This window comes from Vicugna pacos, chromosome X (assembly GCF_048564905.1).
Source record: "Vicugna pacos chromosome X, VicPac4, whole genome shotgun sequence".
Classification (NCBI taxonomy): Eukaryota; Metazoa; Chordata; class Mammalia; order Artiodactyla; family Camelidae; genus Vicugna; species Vicugna pacos.
In genome coordinates, this window is record NC_133023.1 from 12,093,663 (window position 1) to 12,109,427 (window position 15,765).

Consider the following 15,765-nt stretch of genomic DNA (forward strand, 5'->3'; position numbering starts at 1 on the left):
GGCCTTCCCTCACTACCCTTTCAGCCCTGCACTCCCAGTTACCCTGTCTCAGAGCCTTGGCAGCCTAAACCCTTGTGTCTCTCTCCCCACTAACCCACTCCCAACTGTAAGTGCCATGAAGGCAGGGACTGTGTGCTGTGCCCTGCTAGCAGGTAGCATGGAGCCTGGAGCACAGCAGGTGCCAAATGAGCATCTGCTGAGTAGGTGATGGAATGAACCTTGCACCCAGACATGCCTACAAGAGAGCTCACAAGATGTCAGCGTGACCCAAAGGTATCAGTAGGTGTGCTTTGCCCCATGAAGTCACTTACAGGCCTGAGTCCTTCCTATCTTACTCTTAGCCTGTACCAGCCTCTAGGACATTGTCTTCTATAACTGTGTTCCAGCCTGTGGTGATTGGGAAAGAGGTGGTCGTGCCAGACCATTTGAAGGACGAGACCCAAAAAACTGCACCTATCACTCAGGCCCACATCCCTTTGGCACCTTGGACACACAGCCACCCCTGGACGCCAGGGAGCCTGGAAAGTCTGGTCTCTGAGTGTGTGGCCATATACCCAGCTGGAACTCAGAGTTATGATCCTGAAAGATAGGAAAGAGGAAATGGATACTGGGAGATGGTTAGCAGTCTCTGCTGGAGTTGACTTAACATTCTCTGATTTACCAGGCACTAGGTGGGGACAATTCAGAGTGTGTAGCAGAGCAACCCTTTAAGCTCCTTGTATTGGGGGGGCTATGTAGGGCCACATAATACATGAAAAGAAGTGGAGAGTACAGTTGTCCTTAGGTGCTTGTGAGAACTCAGTTCAGCAAACTGAATTTAGTAAGTACTCTAGGCCCAGCCTTCTCCTAGGACGTCACATAAATGAGATACATCCTGCAAGAATCTGCAGGCTTGCTAGAGAGCTGCTCAGTGAATGTACATACAGTATTATTCCCTGTAATGAGTACTGTAATACAGGATGCTAAGGACATGCAGCAGAAAGGAGCATTTCATTCATTTTGGAGAGAGAAAAGAATGATCCCAAGGAAGCCGTCCCAGGAATGATGACACTGGAGCTGAGTTGAGTCTTAGGAGAGGGCACATAGATGTTTTGGGGATGTGGGGCAGGGTTCGGTATTCGGGTCGGGATATTGCAAGCATCGATGTATGACTAGACTGTAGTGAGGAAGTCGACAGGGAGCCAAGGCATGAGGACCTTTTCATACCATTCTGATAAGGTTAGCTTTTATCTCAAAGGCAGCAAGGAGTCCTTGAAGGATGTTAGTCATAGGTAAGATACGTGGTTTTCTTGGGGCAGTGTAGAAAGTGGGTTGCTGTGGGCGGGAGAAATGGGATGGGAGACAGCTGCCCGTTTGGAGGCTGCTATAGAAATGCAGGTGGGACATGGTTGGGGCAGCTTCAGGCTTTGAAATTTTTGTAATGGAAGGTAAATAATAACTAAAATCCATTTAGACTCAGAGTTGTTCTTGCTTTATTAGTTTAGGAATTCTCAAAAACCAAAAATATTGTTAAAATCCAACATGGGCACAGTGAAATGAAACTGATGCTGTTAGTATAAACTGCTGCTGTCTCCTGGAGGACAGTTCGAGCAATATGTATCAAAATAATCGTGCTTTTAGATTAGAAATCCTACTTCCAGGAATTTAGTCTAAAAAGATCACTTTAGAAGGGAATAAAAGCTGTCTATTTGTAAAGTGATGTTGCTTGCAGAATTCTCTGTTAGGAACAATCTCAGAGACTACCTAAGTGGGCCTGGCTAAGTAAATCATGGCTTATTCAGTGTATGCATATCCACATCAGGCATGGAAAGATGTTCAGGACCCTGAGTGGAAAGGAAAAACAGGTGATCTGTAGCCTGTGCGGTCTTCCTGTTTACGTCAAATTGTATTCAAACAGACACTGACGCGGCCTGAGGAAACATTTACCTGGAGTTGTCTGTGGAGGGTGGGATTTTTGACTGTGTTTTTCTTTGCTGCTTTGAATTTTCAAAAAATGAGTATATATCATATGTACAAACAAAAAAGATTTTAAAAAAGAAATAGAGTAGCAACAGTCAGTTGTTTGAGTGGTACAAAACAACAGCCTTTTACCTTGGTTATTTTGCTCTATCTGTAGGAAAGGGGGTGGTTTGGAGACACTCCTTTATATGTTAATCAGTGTGAGTCATGCTTCTCCCCAGAGGAGTTCATAGTCATCCTTATTCCCTAGAAAATTTGCCTAATCCAGGGAAGCTTTGCCTTTGCATATACCACAGCTTCTTTATCCATTCGTCTGTTGATGGACCCTTAGGGTGCTTCCATATCTTCGCTATTGAAAATAATTTTGCTATGAACATTGGAGTTCATGTATCTTTTTGAATTAATGTTTTCATTTTCTTTGGATACATACCCAGGAGTGAAATTGCTCGGTCATAAGGTAGTTCTGTTTTTATTTTTTGAGAAACTTCCATACTATTTTCCACAGTGGCCGCATCAATTTACATTCCCACCAACAGTTTATAAGGGTTCCATTTTTTCCACAGCCTCATCAACATTTGTTATTTGTGGTCATCTTGATGATAGCCATTCTGACAGGTGTGAGATGATATCTCATTGTGGTTTTGATTTGCATTTCTCTGATAGTGATGTTGAGCATCTTTTCATGTGCATATTGGCCACCTGTATGTCTTCTTTGGGAAAATGTCTGTTCAGGTCATCTGCCCATTTTTTAATCAGGTTGTTTGTTGTTTTTTTTTTCATATTGATTTGTATGAGCTGTTTGTGTATTTTGGATATTAACCCCTTATTTGTCATATCATTTGCAAAGTAGATTATTTTCATTTTGTGGATAGCTTCCTTTGCTGCGCAAAAGCTTTTAAGTTTAATTAGGTCCTATTTGTTTATTTTTGCTTTTGTTTCCTTTGCCTTAGGAGACAGGCCAAAAAAATATTGCTACGATTTATGTCAGTGTTCTGCCTATGTTTTCTTCTAGGAATTTTATGGTTTCAAGTCTTACATTTAGGCCTTTAATCCATTTTGAGTTTATTGTTGTATATGGTGTTAGAGAATGTTCTAATTTCATTCTCTTACATGTAGCCTTTCCCCAGCCTGGCCATGATCTGTGGAGAAGCTGCACTGTGTTTCAGTTACTGTCGCATTCCCTCAGTGCAGGGACTGACCTGAGGAGCTCCGCAGAGATTTATCAGGGAGAGCCTGGGCCTCTGGGTTCTGTCAAGAGGTGTGGGGTGAAAGTGTGGTTTGTGCATACTTGAGAAATGAGTTGGGTCATATATTTCACTTTTCTGATATGGTTAACTAACTCTAACTTTGGGTAGAGTGTTTCTAAGATTATTTACACTAATTTTCACATATTTAAAAGTTTTCACATACTGAAACAAATGTATTCATATGATTTCAAATGATATAATTTCAACAGATTGCACAATTGAATTCCTTGGCCTCCCATGAGGCCCTCTCCAACTGAGACTGTTAAACAATATATGAAAAGGTCAGTTGTTCTCTGCTCTCTCTTAGGTGGGCAGGTTAATGACAGCTCAGTGGACTTTGCTCCTGAAGCCTTCAGGAGAATTAACTGATGCGTTGTTATGTATTAATTGCATCCATGGTTTTCCCCATGTTTTTCCTGTTTTCATCAAAGGACAAGAGGAATTTCCTCCGTGACCCTCCAGCTGGTGTGCAGTTTAACTTTGACTTTGATCAGATGTACCCCGTCGCCTTGGTCATGCTCCAGGAGGATGAGCTGCTGAGCAGGATGAGATTTGCCCTTGTTCCTAAACTGTAAGCAGTACCCTCCCCCTGGCACACACACGGAGGAGGGGGCATCGAATTAAAACTCAGGGTGGGCTTTTTGGGATTTTTGGTGTGCAGATGAAATGTGCTCTTTTATGCCCAGTTAGAAGGTAAAACGGATTTTCCTGTAAAAACAACAAATGTGCCTGTGTCCTTCTAAATAAAATTAAGGCCTACAAGGCCCACGAGGCCCCAGCCGCTGCCTTTTCTCCACTCAGGCCCCGCTCCCTGGCAGTGGCGGTCTTGTTCTCTTTGCCACCCATGGCTTTTCTCTGCCCAAAGGCCCTTCTCTCCTCACGAAATCCCTGCTTATCCTTTCAACTCCACTGCACACATAATGTCTTCTGTGACACTGCCATCAGCGGTGACCCCCTTTCCTTTCCCTCCACTTCTTTCTCACTGTTTGTAATTCCAGTGCCTTACTTTGAATCTGCCCCATTTTTAAAGTCAATGGTCTTTTGTGTTCTGTGAGTGCTCCTGTTGTGTGGCACTCTGTGCTGGTTGTAGGAATGCAGTTTCTTACTGTTCCTGAGAAGACACGAAGTATAGTTTTCTTGAGACACCCTTTTCTCTGTGTTCTTTCTCTGAATCTTCGCTTTGGGCTCCGTGGTTCATGTTGCAGGCTTTTCTTACCATTCCTTCGTGGCTGAAGGCACCGCGAGCTGAAAGGGTGCTTGGGGCTCTGTGCTCCCATAGGCCATATGGGCAGGGAGGATTTCCCTGCAGGACATCTCAGCTTCCTGCCTGGCTGCAGGCCTCACATCAGGTAGAGTCTGAGCCCTGTGGCTTCAGCGCAGCGTGCTGCTCCTTTCCTCCGCTGCACCAGCTGTCCCTGATTTGCATGGCCTTTGGCTTCTGGTGAACTGTCAGTCTCTGCCACAGGTGAACACAGTCCCAGGCCTGAAGGGGCAGTGCAGGAGCCATCTCAGCACTCCTTCAGGGCCTCTGCACCAGCCTTCAGAGATGCCTGAGGCCTGCCGTCCCAGCGTCTTTTGTGCTTCTGCCTGATAAACCGGCCTGCTTTTTGTTGGCTGCCTCGCCGTCAGGCACCTCAGCGCAGCTCTCTCTGGTGTACAAGATAGCTTACTATCTGCCCATCAACTTTTCAGTCTCCGCTGTATTTTTCTTGCTGGTTTTCCTTGTCATTGTAGGTTTTATCTACTTAATTCTTTCCTTGTTATTTTAGTGGTGATTTCACAAGCAGCACACATAAAACACGTGTTTGTTTTGCTATGTTTAGCTGGCCTCCAGGGGTTCTAACAAATGTTTGCTAGACTCGGTTCACATAGCAGCACAGATCTTCCATCTGTGAGAGAATACTTTGAAAGTGTTCTTCCAGACTTGAAACAGCAATTACATAGAATCTTTTTTTTTCACACGTGTTGGTGAAACTCTTCTCTCTATAATAACATACTGATAATGAATTTCTACAGCTTTCCCCCACCCTCCCAAAAGAAAAGTATGTGTTTTATGGCTAAAATCTCATTACAAATTTAATCCTTAGACTGTAAAATAGCTATATTTCATTAAGGATATAAAACACTTTATCATCTGACCTATTTTTTACTATTATGCTCACAAAACTCTGGGAGTTGGCCTTGGAACAATTCATGTGTGTATATCTGTTTGTAGATCTTTCATCTTGGGCTCTTAGGTCAGACCTTTCAGGAGTAACTGCCTCTGGGAGAAGAGTAGCAAAGCTCTGGGGTCAGGTGTGCCTGCGCCTGAAGGGCCTGAAGGCTCCCACAACTGGGAGCCAGTTTCAGACCACCCCAGGCCGCACACCGGCTTTCTGCTGGGCTCTCAGGTGCCCAGAGGCCCCGAGGCACTGGGCCGGGAGGCCTGGGGTGCTCCCGGCAGGCCTGTAGTTTCGGTTATTGCCAATTCTTGACTCCTCTCTTGCCGCTGACAGTAATTTTCAATTTCTTTTAAGCTTTGGAGAACTGATATTGGCAAATAGTATTTTTTATTTGTTGCTGGCTAAGTAAACTACCCGTTGAGTTATGTAATTCCAGTTTCCTACTGCTAATTCTGTTAGGGATGATTTAGAAATTAGAGTTAGTGTTTATAAGTCTTTATCTGTTAGAAATGCTTACTGAAGTATTTATGGATAAAAGGACATGCTATCTGACATTGCCTTAAAATATTCCAACCCCATCCAAAGAAGAGCACGTATGCAGGGGAGAGGGACATAGATTTTGAAACGTGTTGAAGTTAGGTCATGGGTACGTGGGGTTCATTGTTCCAGTCTCTCTACTTTTATTTTGTTGAAATTTCCATATTAAAACAAAACAAAATTGAGCCATCACATACCAATAGAAGACTTCTGAACTTTTCCTTCCTGACATACAGAAGTGCTTCTGAACAGCAGCATCATTAACCAGGAACAATTTAGAAAACCAAACAAAATAAACACTTGCTCCATATTTCAAAATGCCTGTTAGCATGTTAGTACTTCCCTGTGACAGCTGGCATGAGACAAGGCCCTGCTGCTGTCACAGGCACCCTCTGAGGCCTTCCCTCTGATGACAGTAGGGAAGCCACAAGTCTTTCCGGCCTCAAGCTTTGACATACGCCCAGTGTTTCCCAGAAGGTGTTCACAGCATACTAATACTTTAAAATGGTCCATGAGAGCATAAGTGGTCAGATAAACGTTTGGGTGTTGCTAAAGTTGATGGATTTCTTTATCATAGAACTTGTCAAAACCTTTAGTATGTCATCTGCTTTGTGACTCTCTCTAGAGGGTAACCGAGTATCTCTGTGGTGTGCCTCTGTGATCACTTCTTACATTGAGAGGGAGAGACTCTGGAAAATAAAACAGTCCAGATGTTTGTTTTTATTAAGAGAGCAAACATTGCGTATGGCCCACCTTACATAGTATACCTGTTTCATTTTGGACTTTCTATAGAGCTCAAAATTAAAACTGACCTTGAAAATATTAAGGCAGCTCACTCCCCCATGGGAAGGCTAGTCTCAGTTTTGTATCACTGTGGTGTTCTGGTTTAAGACCCTTGAACGTATCTGGGTAAACAGCCCTAGTTCCTTCATTTGTTCCCCAGGTGTCCTAGTCTCTGTACCCCGTCACCATCCAGGTGATTAACCTGTGAAAATGAGTTCCCCAAAGTGAATATGTGTTGTCTAACTGCAGAACAGTATACCATAGTGTGTCTTTTGTGCTTTTTAATGCAGCCTAAGATTTTCTTAGCTCTCCTAGCAGCTGTAACATACTGCAGTTTGTACAGCAATGCTTGTAGTTGTCCATGACCCTCTATGAACCATTGTTAAGCCAGGTCTCCCTCCTGCCGATCTACTTCCAAGAGATGTTATGAGAAAAAGAACGGTATGAGGCCATGTGATTATGGGAAATGCTGCTGGACACATAGTAATAACTTGACAAGTAAGAGGGCATTATTCCTGTGGTCATCTGTTTTGGCCAACAGCTTGTCTTATTCATCCCTGAATCCCCCCAGCACCTAGCATGAAGCCAGACGCATGTGACAGTCGGTAAATATTGGTGGAATTAATGAAAGAAAAGATGGGCTGCGTCTAGCTGCATATCATCTTGTTACCTGGCCTGAATTGTGTAGATAATCTTGCATTTTGTCTCTGTCAATTCTGGCCCAGCTTCGCCATTCACAGATGTGACAACCACATGTTCTGAAATCCTATCTAAGGCAAGCCCTGTCCTCATTCACAAACCTGGGTCTCAGTATTTTCTATTAATTCTCACTGGCTTTCTTTTACTCCTTCAAAGTCTTCTGTCGTGTTTTCTTCCACAGCTTTCCCCACCCCATACACCCCACCACATTCCAGGAACTTGCATCCCTTCTAGTAAAGCAGGAGGTGGAGAGGCATTCTCCAACCCTTTTGTCATTTCTACTAGCAAAACATTTTTAGAGCATAAAATGAGACAGGAGAAAACAAACCAACCCACACATACTCTGCAGGTCACCCAAGCCATTTCTTGGCTGTGCTGCTTTTGTGTTTTGTTGGGGGACAGGTGGGGAGGGGTTTTTTTGTTGATTCGTGTTTTGTACATCCTGGAGATTTTTATTTAATTGCTCTGAGGTGAGCACAGTCATCAGTGTCTTTTATCATTATTTTGAAACAACCACAAACTTGTAGAGGAGGTGAAAGTACAGTATAAAGAAGTTTTTTTCTGAATCATTTGAGACCTGATACCCAATCAACCCTGAATTCTTTAGTGTGTATTTCCTACAAACAAGGATTCTCCTACATAACCAGGATGTAACTATCCCAATCAGGAAATGGTACTTATGTGTTATTACCATCTAATTGTCAGACCCTATTCAAGTTTTACCATTTGTCCCAATAATACCCTTTTTAGCTAAAGGATCCACTTCAGACTAGCATGTTGCATTTGGTTTTAGTGCCTCATCTGTCTCCTTGAGTCTGTTGCATCCTGTCAGGTGGCACGTACTGCTGTTTTGTCCCATTACTGCCTACATTTTGGTCACTTGATAAAGAAGGTGGTATCTGCCAGCCTTCCCGACTATAAAGTTACTCCTTTTCTCTTTGAAATTAATAACTATTTTCTGGGGAGGTACTTTGAAAGTCTGTAAATACCTCATTCCTCCTCAAATTTTTCATATATTCATGAATTTATGTATATTTGTATGGGACTCATGGTCCTGTTTTATGCAGTGATCATAATCCATTGCTATCAGTATTTATTTTGATGCTCAAATCATCACCTATTTGCCAGTGGGAGCCTGTTCAAGCTGGTTTCTGTGTCCTTTTGACTCATCCCCATCATTCTTGGAGCATTTCCTTCCTGCCATGAGATAGTCCAAGCTTACCTTGTTTTGTTTTGTTTTTTGTTTGTTTGGTTTCGGTTTCGGTTTCGGTTTGGGGGTGGGGGTTTTTTGGTTTTTGATTTTCACTTGAAAGTCCAAGCTTACCTTGTTCTTTCACTACTTTAACCCTAGAATTGGCCATTTATCCAAGGAGCTCTGGTTCCTTTTAACAGAAAATGGTGTTTAGAAACCAAGGTCTAAGCATTAGGCAGGCTCATTGTTACTGGGATGTCACTACTCCTTGGCCCGCTCAGTGGACAGAGCTAGTGTGCTCATATACACACACACGCACTTGTTTGCATCTCTGTTGAATGAAAACCATGTGTTCACAGTGATACCTCATAATAAGGTTCATTCTGGAATTTTCCTTTTCCATGACTGTAACTACCTTTTCTGATGATGAGAAACCTTGTTTCCACTATCCTTAATATTTTTACTTAATCCCCTGGTGAGTGATCAATCTTCCTTTTTTGCCACCACCCCTCCCCAGCTTAGACACCCTCCTCCCTGCACGGGCTCTCATTCCCCATTCCAGGCCACCCCTATGTGGATACTTACCTTACCTGTCTTGGGTGCCAACACTGCACCCCAGGTGATTCTAGTGCACAGCCAAGTTTGAGAATCACTGAGAGTTATCAGGTTGAACTACACTTCAGTCTTTTTATCAACCATCTTCCACCTCATCGCTAACTCTTACTGATTGCTAGTTATTTGCAAGCTGCCAAACATTTCCTTTCATAAGGAACAATAGCCACAATCCTTCCTTCTCACTGCTTGAAAGCACTTCATCCTTCGGTAAACAGCAAATAATGGGTGGAGGCCTGGCTCTGCTTCCAGTCTCCCCGGCTGCTCTCGTGCTCTCGCAGCAGTCTCCCCTTTTCCTCTGCTGATGGCAGCATTGGTATCTTTAAAATACCGGGAAACGCTGAGGCTTCACTGGTGTTCTGTAAGCTGTCTTTTGCTGCTGTGGAGAAGATAGCTGTTCTTTTTATCCTGTTATTCAGCTTTCAATTCAAAAGCAAACAGGAATTTCCTTTGAGCCTCATTCAGATTGGAAAATGTCCCTAACAATCATCTATTCCAGTCTCCACTGCAGCAAATAACCCTGGCACGCATTTTCCACATGCATTCTCAAATGTGTTGTCTGTCTTTGAAAGCGTTAAGGAAGAAGTGTTTTGGAGGAACTACTTCTACCGCGTGTCCCTGATTAAGCAGTCGGCCCAGCTCACGGCCCTGGCGGCGCAGCAGCAGGCCGCGGGGAAGGAGGAGAAGAGCCTCGGCAGGGACGCCGAGCTGCCGCTAACAGGTACCTCCCGGCGCAGGTGCGCCTGCGTGGAAAATGAGAATTACTTGTAACACATTCTTAACTTTGAGACTTTCACGAGTTTGTCATCTTGTATGTACCCGAAGTGTCATTGTCACCTTAGGGAAAGTTCTTTCCAGAGAAAATACTCGTTGTTCTCTTGTTGCCCTTTCTCTGACCCTGCTCACACGTCTTCCCCAAACTTTTACTTTGCTAGCTTTCCCTCATTCTTTGGCTTTTTTATTTCTTCCTTTATATTTTTCCCTCCCTCACCAGTCATCTTCCCATCTCTTTCCTTGTCCTTTGCCATGTGACTTTTTATACCTTCTGTCCTCCTCCAACTCAGTTCACCACTTATCTTTATTTCTTGATCTTCCATTCAGCCTGATCATTTCTCCAGGTTGATCGTCTGTAGAGCAGAGCTAAGCTCCATTCCACTCCAAGTTATAAATATCCAGCCTGGAGCCAGGCGCCATTCAGTTACACATTTGACTCATCCTTATCGTGACAGTTTTACCCCCAGTCATTGGGGAAAGTGGTTGATAATATCAGCAATGATTTAATATCTGTAGTAATTAAAGTAAAATATGTATTTTGTGTCACATTTTTAACATTTAACAAGCACATACTGTGTGTAGGTACCAATTATTATAACTGGAGACTTACTCATTCGTGGAATTTTAAATGATGACACAAAACAGTGTGTCCTTAGGCGCGGGTTGTGCAGACACTCAAAGAGCACCTGACACTGCCCCATACAGCAGCGTTGGGCATTTGGCAGATAGATGTTGATATGAATCCCAGTTGTCTCTCATCCTTTAGTATTTCCTCTTTATTAATATATTGGAAAATGCCGTCTTCCAAATACTGCCTGTATAACTAAGTGACCTTAAGACGGGGTTCAGTAAAGACTGTACATGTTGTAAGGTTGAGAAGATAGAAAATGCGGCCTGTGACAAAGAGGAGCTGCTGTGACTGGGCCTTACATTTTACTTTGTGCTCTCCAGCATTCGTGACGAAGGGAAAACTTGATAAATAACTTCATTCTCACCCTAAAAGAAAGAGCAGAACTGTTCTTCAATGAATTTTGCTAACACTGAAATCAAAATTTATTTCCTGCTGGAAATCTTATATAAGGGGCATTGAATATGATGATATATTAAAAATATCCCCAAAGGAAAGAGGTTGAGATGGTTTCTCATAATAACTTGAGAAAAACAGAAAGCGTAACATTAAAGGCTCTTTTCTGAAAAGTATTTAGTATCATCATACTTGTGGATAATTTGGTTGTTATTATAATATGTATTCAGGATTGAATCAAGCAATTATTGTCTCTTTTATTCTCACTTCTTAGAGGCAGTACGGCCCAAAACGCCACCTGTCGTAATCAAATCTCAACTTAAAACTCAAGAGGTAATACAGCTTTACGTTATACCTAGTAGTTGATGTCTGGAAATGAAGTCACTCTGTGTTAAGTATCTCAGATACCATTTCAAAACTACTTACAAATGTGGGTCTTAACTGTTCTAAAGAAGAAGGGTCTGGTCCTTGAAGAACTAAGGACTTATAGCTGAGACGTCAGGCGATTTCCTGGCATGAATAATTCTAGATGTGCACATCAGGGATTGGACAGAATGATTGCAGTGATCAAAACCATGAGTGAGCGTATAGATAGAGCTGGCAGTGCGTCTAGTTACTGAGTCACTGCAGGTTAGAAGGTGGTGAGCAGTGACCACTCGACTAGCAGAGGAAGGGAATGAAAATGATGCTGCGTTCAATTGTGAGAGGACCATAAACAAGAGCTCTGTGCATGTCACTTAGAAAACCATTTCCAGAGCTCATTTGTTGCATTTCAGGATGAAGAGGAGATTTCTACGAGCCCAGGTGTTTCTGAGTTTGTCAGTGATGCCTTTGATGCCTGTAACTTAAATCAGGAGGATCTGAGGAAGGAGATGGAGCAGCTGGTGCTGGACAAAAAGGAAGAGGAGACAGTTGCACTTGAAGGTACAGAACAACCAGAACCACTGTCCTTGTCCTCAGTGCCAAAGCTGACTGTAGAAGACTGTTATTCTGAAGCAGATAGACAAACCTGTGTTGTAACTTCTGCACCAGAGCGGCTTCTCTGTTCCCCAACAGAAGGTGGATTCTAGCAGACATGACCAGATCTCAAGGCCCTCTGCCCTAAGCCCAGAAACATAGAGGAGAAACTGAGACCCAGAGGGGTTAAGTGATTCTTCCAAAGCTTCTTGGCCCCAGCGCACGTGGCCAGGAGCTGGCAGGAAAGCCAGCTCATCCCTTCTCATGGAGATGCTGCCCTCCAGCCTCCTGCTGGGGTTTATACTGTATGTAGAAAACCCTCTCCCCAGCTGCTGTGTGCCCCGAGAGCATGGCTTCTCAGAAGGAGAGGACTGCCTTTAAAAATAAAATTGATTTAAAAACTAAGGTAGTTTAGAAAAAAAGTACCAGCCATGGGACTGCTTTATTTGGCACATCAGGACAAATTACTGGCCTTCTCCTGGATGACAAGCAAAGGCTTGGGTTAATCATCATTCATGAAGTCTTCTGAGACTTACAGTTCAGGAAGCTGGCTCTTCCCACAGTTATGCAGAGAGCACTGGTGAGAAACTAGCCTCCCCGAGGTGAACCGGAAGCCCATTTGCACACTGCACCCTGCGGGGGCCCTCTGGGGGAAAGAACTGGCAAGGAGGGAGGAGCCAGAGGGGGCAGAGGAGAAAAGCGAGTGGGGAAGTGAGAATCTGGGCTCCCTACCCTCAGACCCCTCCCACCCACCCCCACCCCCATCTGTTTTCTGAGAAGATGGCTGCTGGCCACCTTGGAAGAAGGAGGGCCTCAGCCCCGGGTGTAGCAGGCAAGGGCTAGAGCAGACTGTGCCCTGGTTCCTTTTCTGCTGCTGCTGATCCTCAGCAGAGACCCCACCGAGACTGGAAGGAGCACTGGGTCAGGATTCACATGGTATTGGCTGGCTGTTCCCAGCAAGCTATTCTTTCTCTGAATTCCTACCCTCATTAGAACTTGGACCACTTAGTATTCTTCTACATGTAAGGTGTCTTGGCCCTCTGTAAGTTCCTCAAGAGCAGTCACACCTTGTCTTTTTATCCCCCATAGCACCTAACATGGAGCTTAGCACCCAATAAGCACCTAATATTTGTGAAATCGGTGGTTTGCTACCCAACACACAGTGCCTTTTCCCTTGAGGTCACTGCTGTAAAAATTTTAAACATTTGGTTTCTGTTTTCTTTATAGCTAAGTTTAAGGTTAATTTTTAAGAGTTGGAAATGAATTTTAGCTTTTACTTTTTAAATAGCTGCTTTGTTTTCTGGCTGTTTTGTAACGCTGCATAGCAGATCCCTTATTCTGTATGTATGCCATGCTTGTATATTGAGCACCCAAGGAGAAGGATGCAGCTCTGACTCTCCCCAGTGTGAGAGCTCAGGTGGAGCCTCCCAGGAGGGGCCGGGCTTTGGTGAGAGACCACCTGACTTCAGGTCCTTGTGTCTGTTGCCACTCATGGGAGATAATTAAGCACAGACTGTGGTTCCATCCATATGTCTGTCACTGGCAAGCTGTGTGACCTTAGGCAAATCACTTAACCTCTAAGCCTCCATTTCCCCATCTGTCAAATGTGTATAATTGTGTATCTAGTCCATGGATTGTCCTAAGGATGAAAAGAGTGATATAGAGAGAGTGGGTAGCCCTAGGCCTGGCTGAGTGAGTGCCCTAGAAATGTTAGCTGTTTTTGCTACCATTGTCATCATTGGTCATGGTAAAAATTAATTTGCGACCAAATATTAAGTATCAATTATCCATTTAAATAGCAGGAAAATCAGAGACCTAGGTAAAGAAAAATAATACCCCAAATTTACTGACTTCTGATACTTTTGCTTCTGTGTTTAATAAATTTATTGTTCTAATCTTATTTCTCTTTGGCCACTGTTCAGATTTGTTCAGTTTTTCTGAGCACCCTCAGTGCTGAAGCCTGAGACGGTAAATATTTCCATGGTTAGGACTTAAACAGGTAATTATAGTGGACTGCATTGTTGGGACCGGTATTAGGAATTCAGTTTTTATTTTTTCTCATTTGTTTCTTTCAGAGGATTCTGCAGACTGGGAAAAAGAACTACAACAGGAACTTCAGGAATATGAAGTGGTGACAGAATCAGAGAAACGAGATGAAAACTGGGATAAGGAAATAGAGAAAATGCTGCAGGAGGAAAATTAGCCATCTCCTGAAATAAAAGAATAATCCTTAACATTCTGTAACTGACATTAATTTCTAGATGTCGATGCTTGCTGAATCAGAAGGCACAAAAGAATATAACTTTATGAAATTCAAAATTAGTCTTTTTTTCAAGCTGAAACTTGCCTCTTCTACTTAAAAAAAGTACATAGGACGGTTATTCTAATAATCAAAAAGGGATGTTTTATGTAACATTTCTTTAGTATAAATAGTCTAACTAGAGATGTTCTTGTAGTTGATGCAGACATCTTTGTCACAGAAACATAAGTAAAATTTTAGAGTTCTGTTTTCCGTGAGGTCAAAAATATGATATATTCTTCAGTTGTGGTTTTCTAAACATTTGTACTTCTTGTTGCATTTTTGTTGATACATATATGTTAAAGTACTTATCTAATGGATCAATAACTGTCAAAATGACCAAATTGTACCAAAGAACTTAAGAGGAAGCACTTTCAGAACTATTTTCTTGCAAGTATTTTCTAAAATTCCATCTGGAAACCAAAAGATAAAATAATTATGTTGATTATAATGATACAGACATCACACGGTTTGACATGGAGAAATACTGTGCAAAAACATTTGTTTTTCTTCGGGGCCTTTTTTTTAAACTATACCACATTTAATACTGTTTTCCTAAATTTTACGTCGTGGTTTTTGTAGAAAGCAGGGCCTTTCATCCTTTTTGTATTAATGACTGTCACAAGCCCATTCACCTTAAAGTCTCCTGTTGTTTAAATCGTCATCACATACAAATGTTTTTTGCTTTTTTGGTCTTAATTAAACTGTCAGTCTTTATAAAATTGTGTTGTCTGAGTACAACTTTTGGAACTTAATTGGTCAGTCCTGCCTGGATTCCGCTCCACCAGCAGGACCGTTCACAAAACACGGTTACTTGAAAAGGACAGGTGGCTGAACATCATAACACTCCATGGCATTTGCTTTCAGTAACTTGGGTTTTTCAAGGAGCCTTTCATAAAGGGGAATAGAATGAAGGTAATTCTTTATAAGAAACATGTACATATTTCTGTTCTTGAAAAATTAGTCCCTGGTCCTTTGGCAAAGATATAGTCAACTAGAGAATTGGTGAGGGTGCAAGCCTTACTCTTGGGTTTGTATTTGGGATCTGCTTGTGCGAATAAGTCAGACTTCCTCGGCGAGGACTGCAGGTTTGTATCTGATGAAACCCCTGACCCCATCATCGAGAGATTTCCACTTTTGGTGCCACAGTTTCTGTTTACTGAGTTTGAGCCCAGAGATGGGTCTGGCAATTTCTGAAATAATCCCATTGAAGGGAAAAATTTCTTTGCTTTTTAATAGAGTTTTCTAGAGGGGAAGAAATACATTAAATGTTTTTAAGTAGTTAAAAATCCTAAATGTAAGCAGATCAGAATATGACAGTGCTTAGCTGTTAGTATATGCACTAAAATTCTTATCGATGAATATTGAATAAATACAAAAAAGGAAAGTTTTCAGAGAAAGAAACAAAACCTAAAGTGACAATTGAAATATGTATGGTTGTTGCTATCAATTTTACATGATACTCCTCTTGCCTGATTGTCTATTGCCTAATTGTGTGTTGTCCTGTGGAAATAAAATAA

General features: G+C 42.5%; 1 protein-coding gene across 1 annotated transcript in view; it reads left to right on the top strand.

Moving 5' to 3' along the window:
* The window catches only part of SYAP1 (synapse associated protein 1), a 28,006-nt gene extending 13,039 nt beyond the window's left edge, over positions 1 to 14,967 (top strand). Inside the window, exons 5-9 of the mRNA XM_006218093.4 lie at positions 3,638 to 3,777; positions 9,764 to 9,912; positions 11,264 to 11,322; positions 11,766 to 11,913; positions 14,022 to 14,967. Of these exons, the coding sequence (XP_006218155.1) occupies positions 3,638 to 3,777; positions 9,764 to 9,912; positions 11,264 to 11,322; positions 11,766 to 11,913; positions 14,022 to 14,149 (624 nt within the window). The 3' untranslated portion in view covers positions 14,150 to 14,967. The remainder of the gene's footprint in view (positions 1 to 3,637; positions 3,778 to 9,763; positions 9,913 to 11,263; positions 11,323 to 11,765; positions 11,914 to 14,021) is intronic.
* Positions 14,968 to 15,765: the final 798 nt, after the last annotated feature.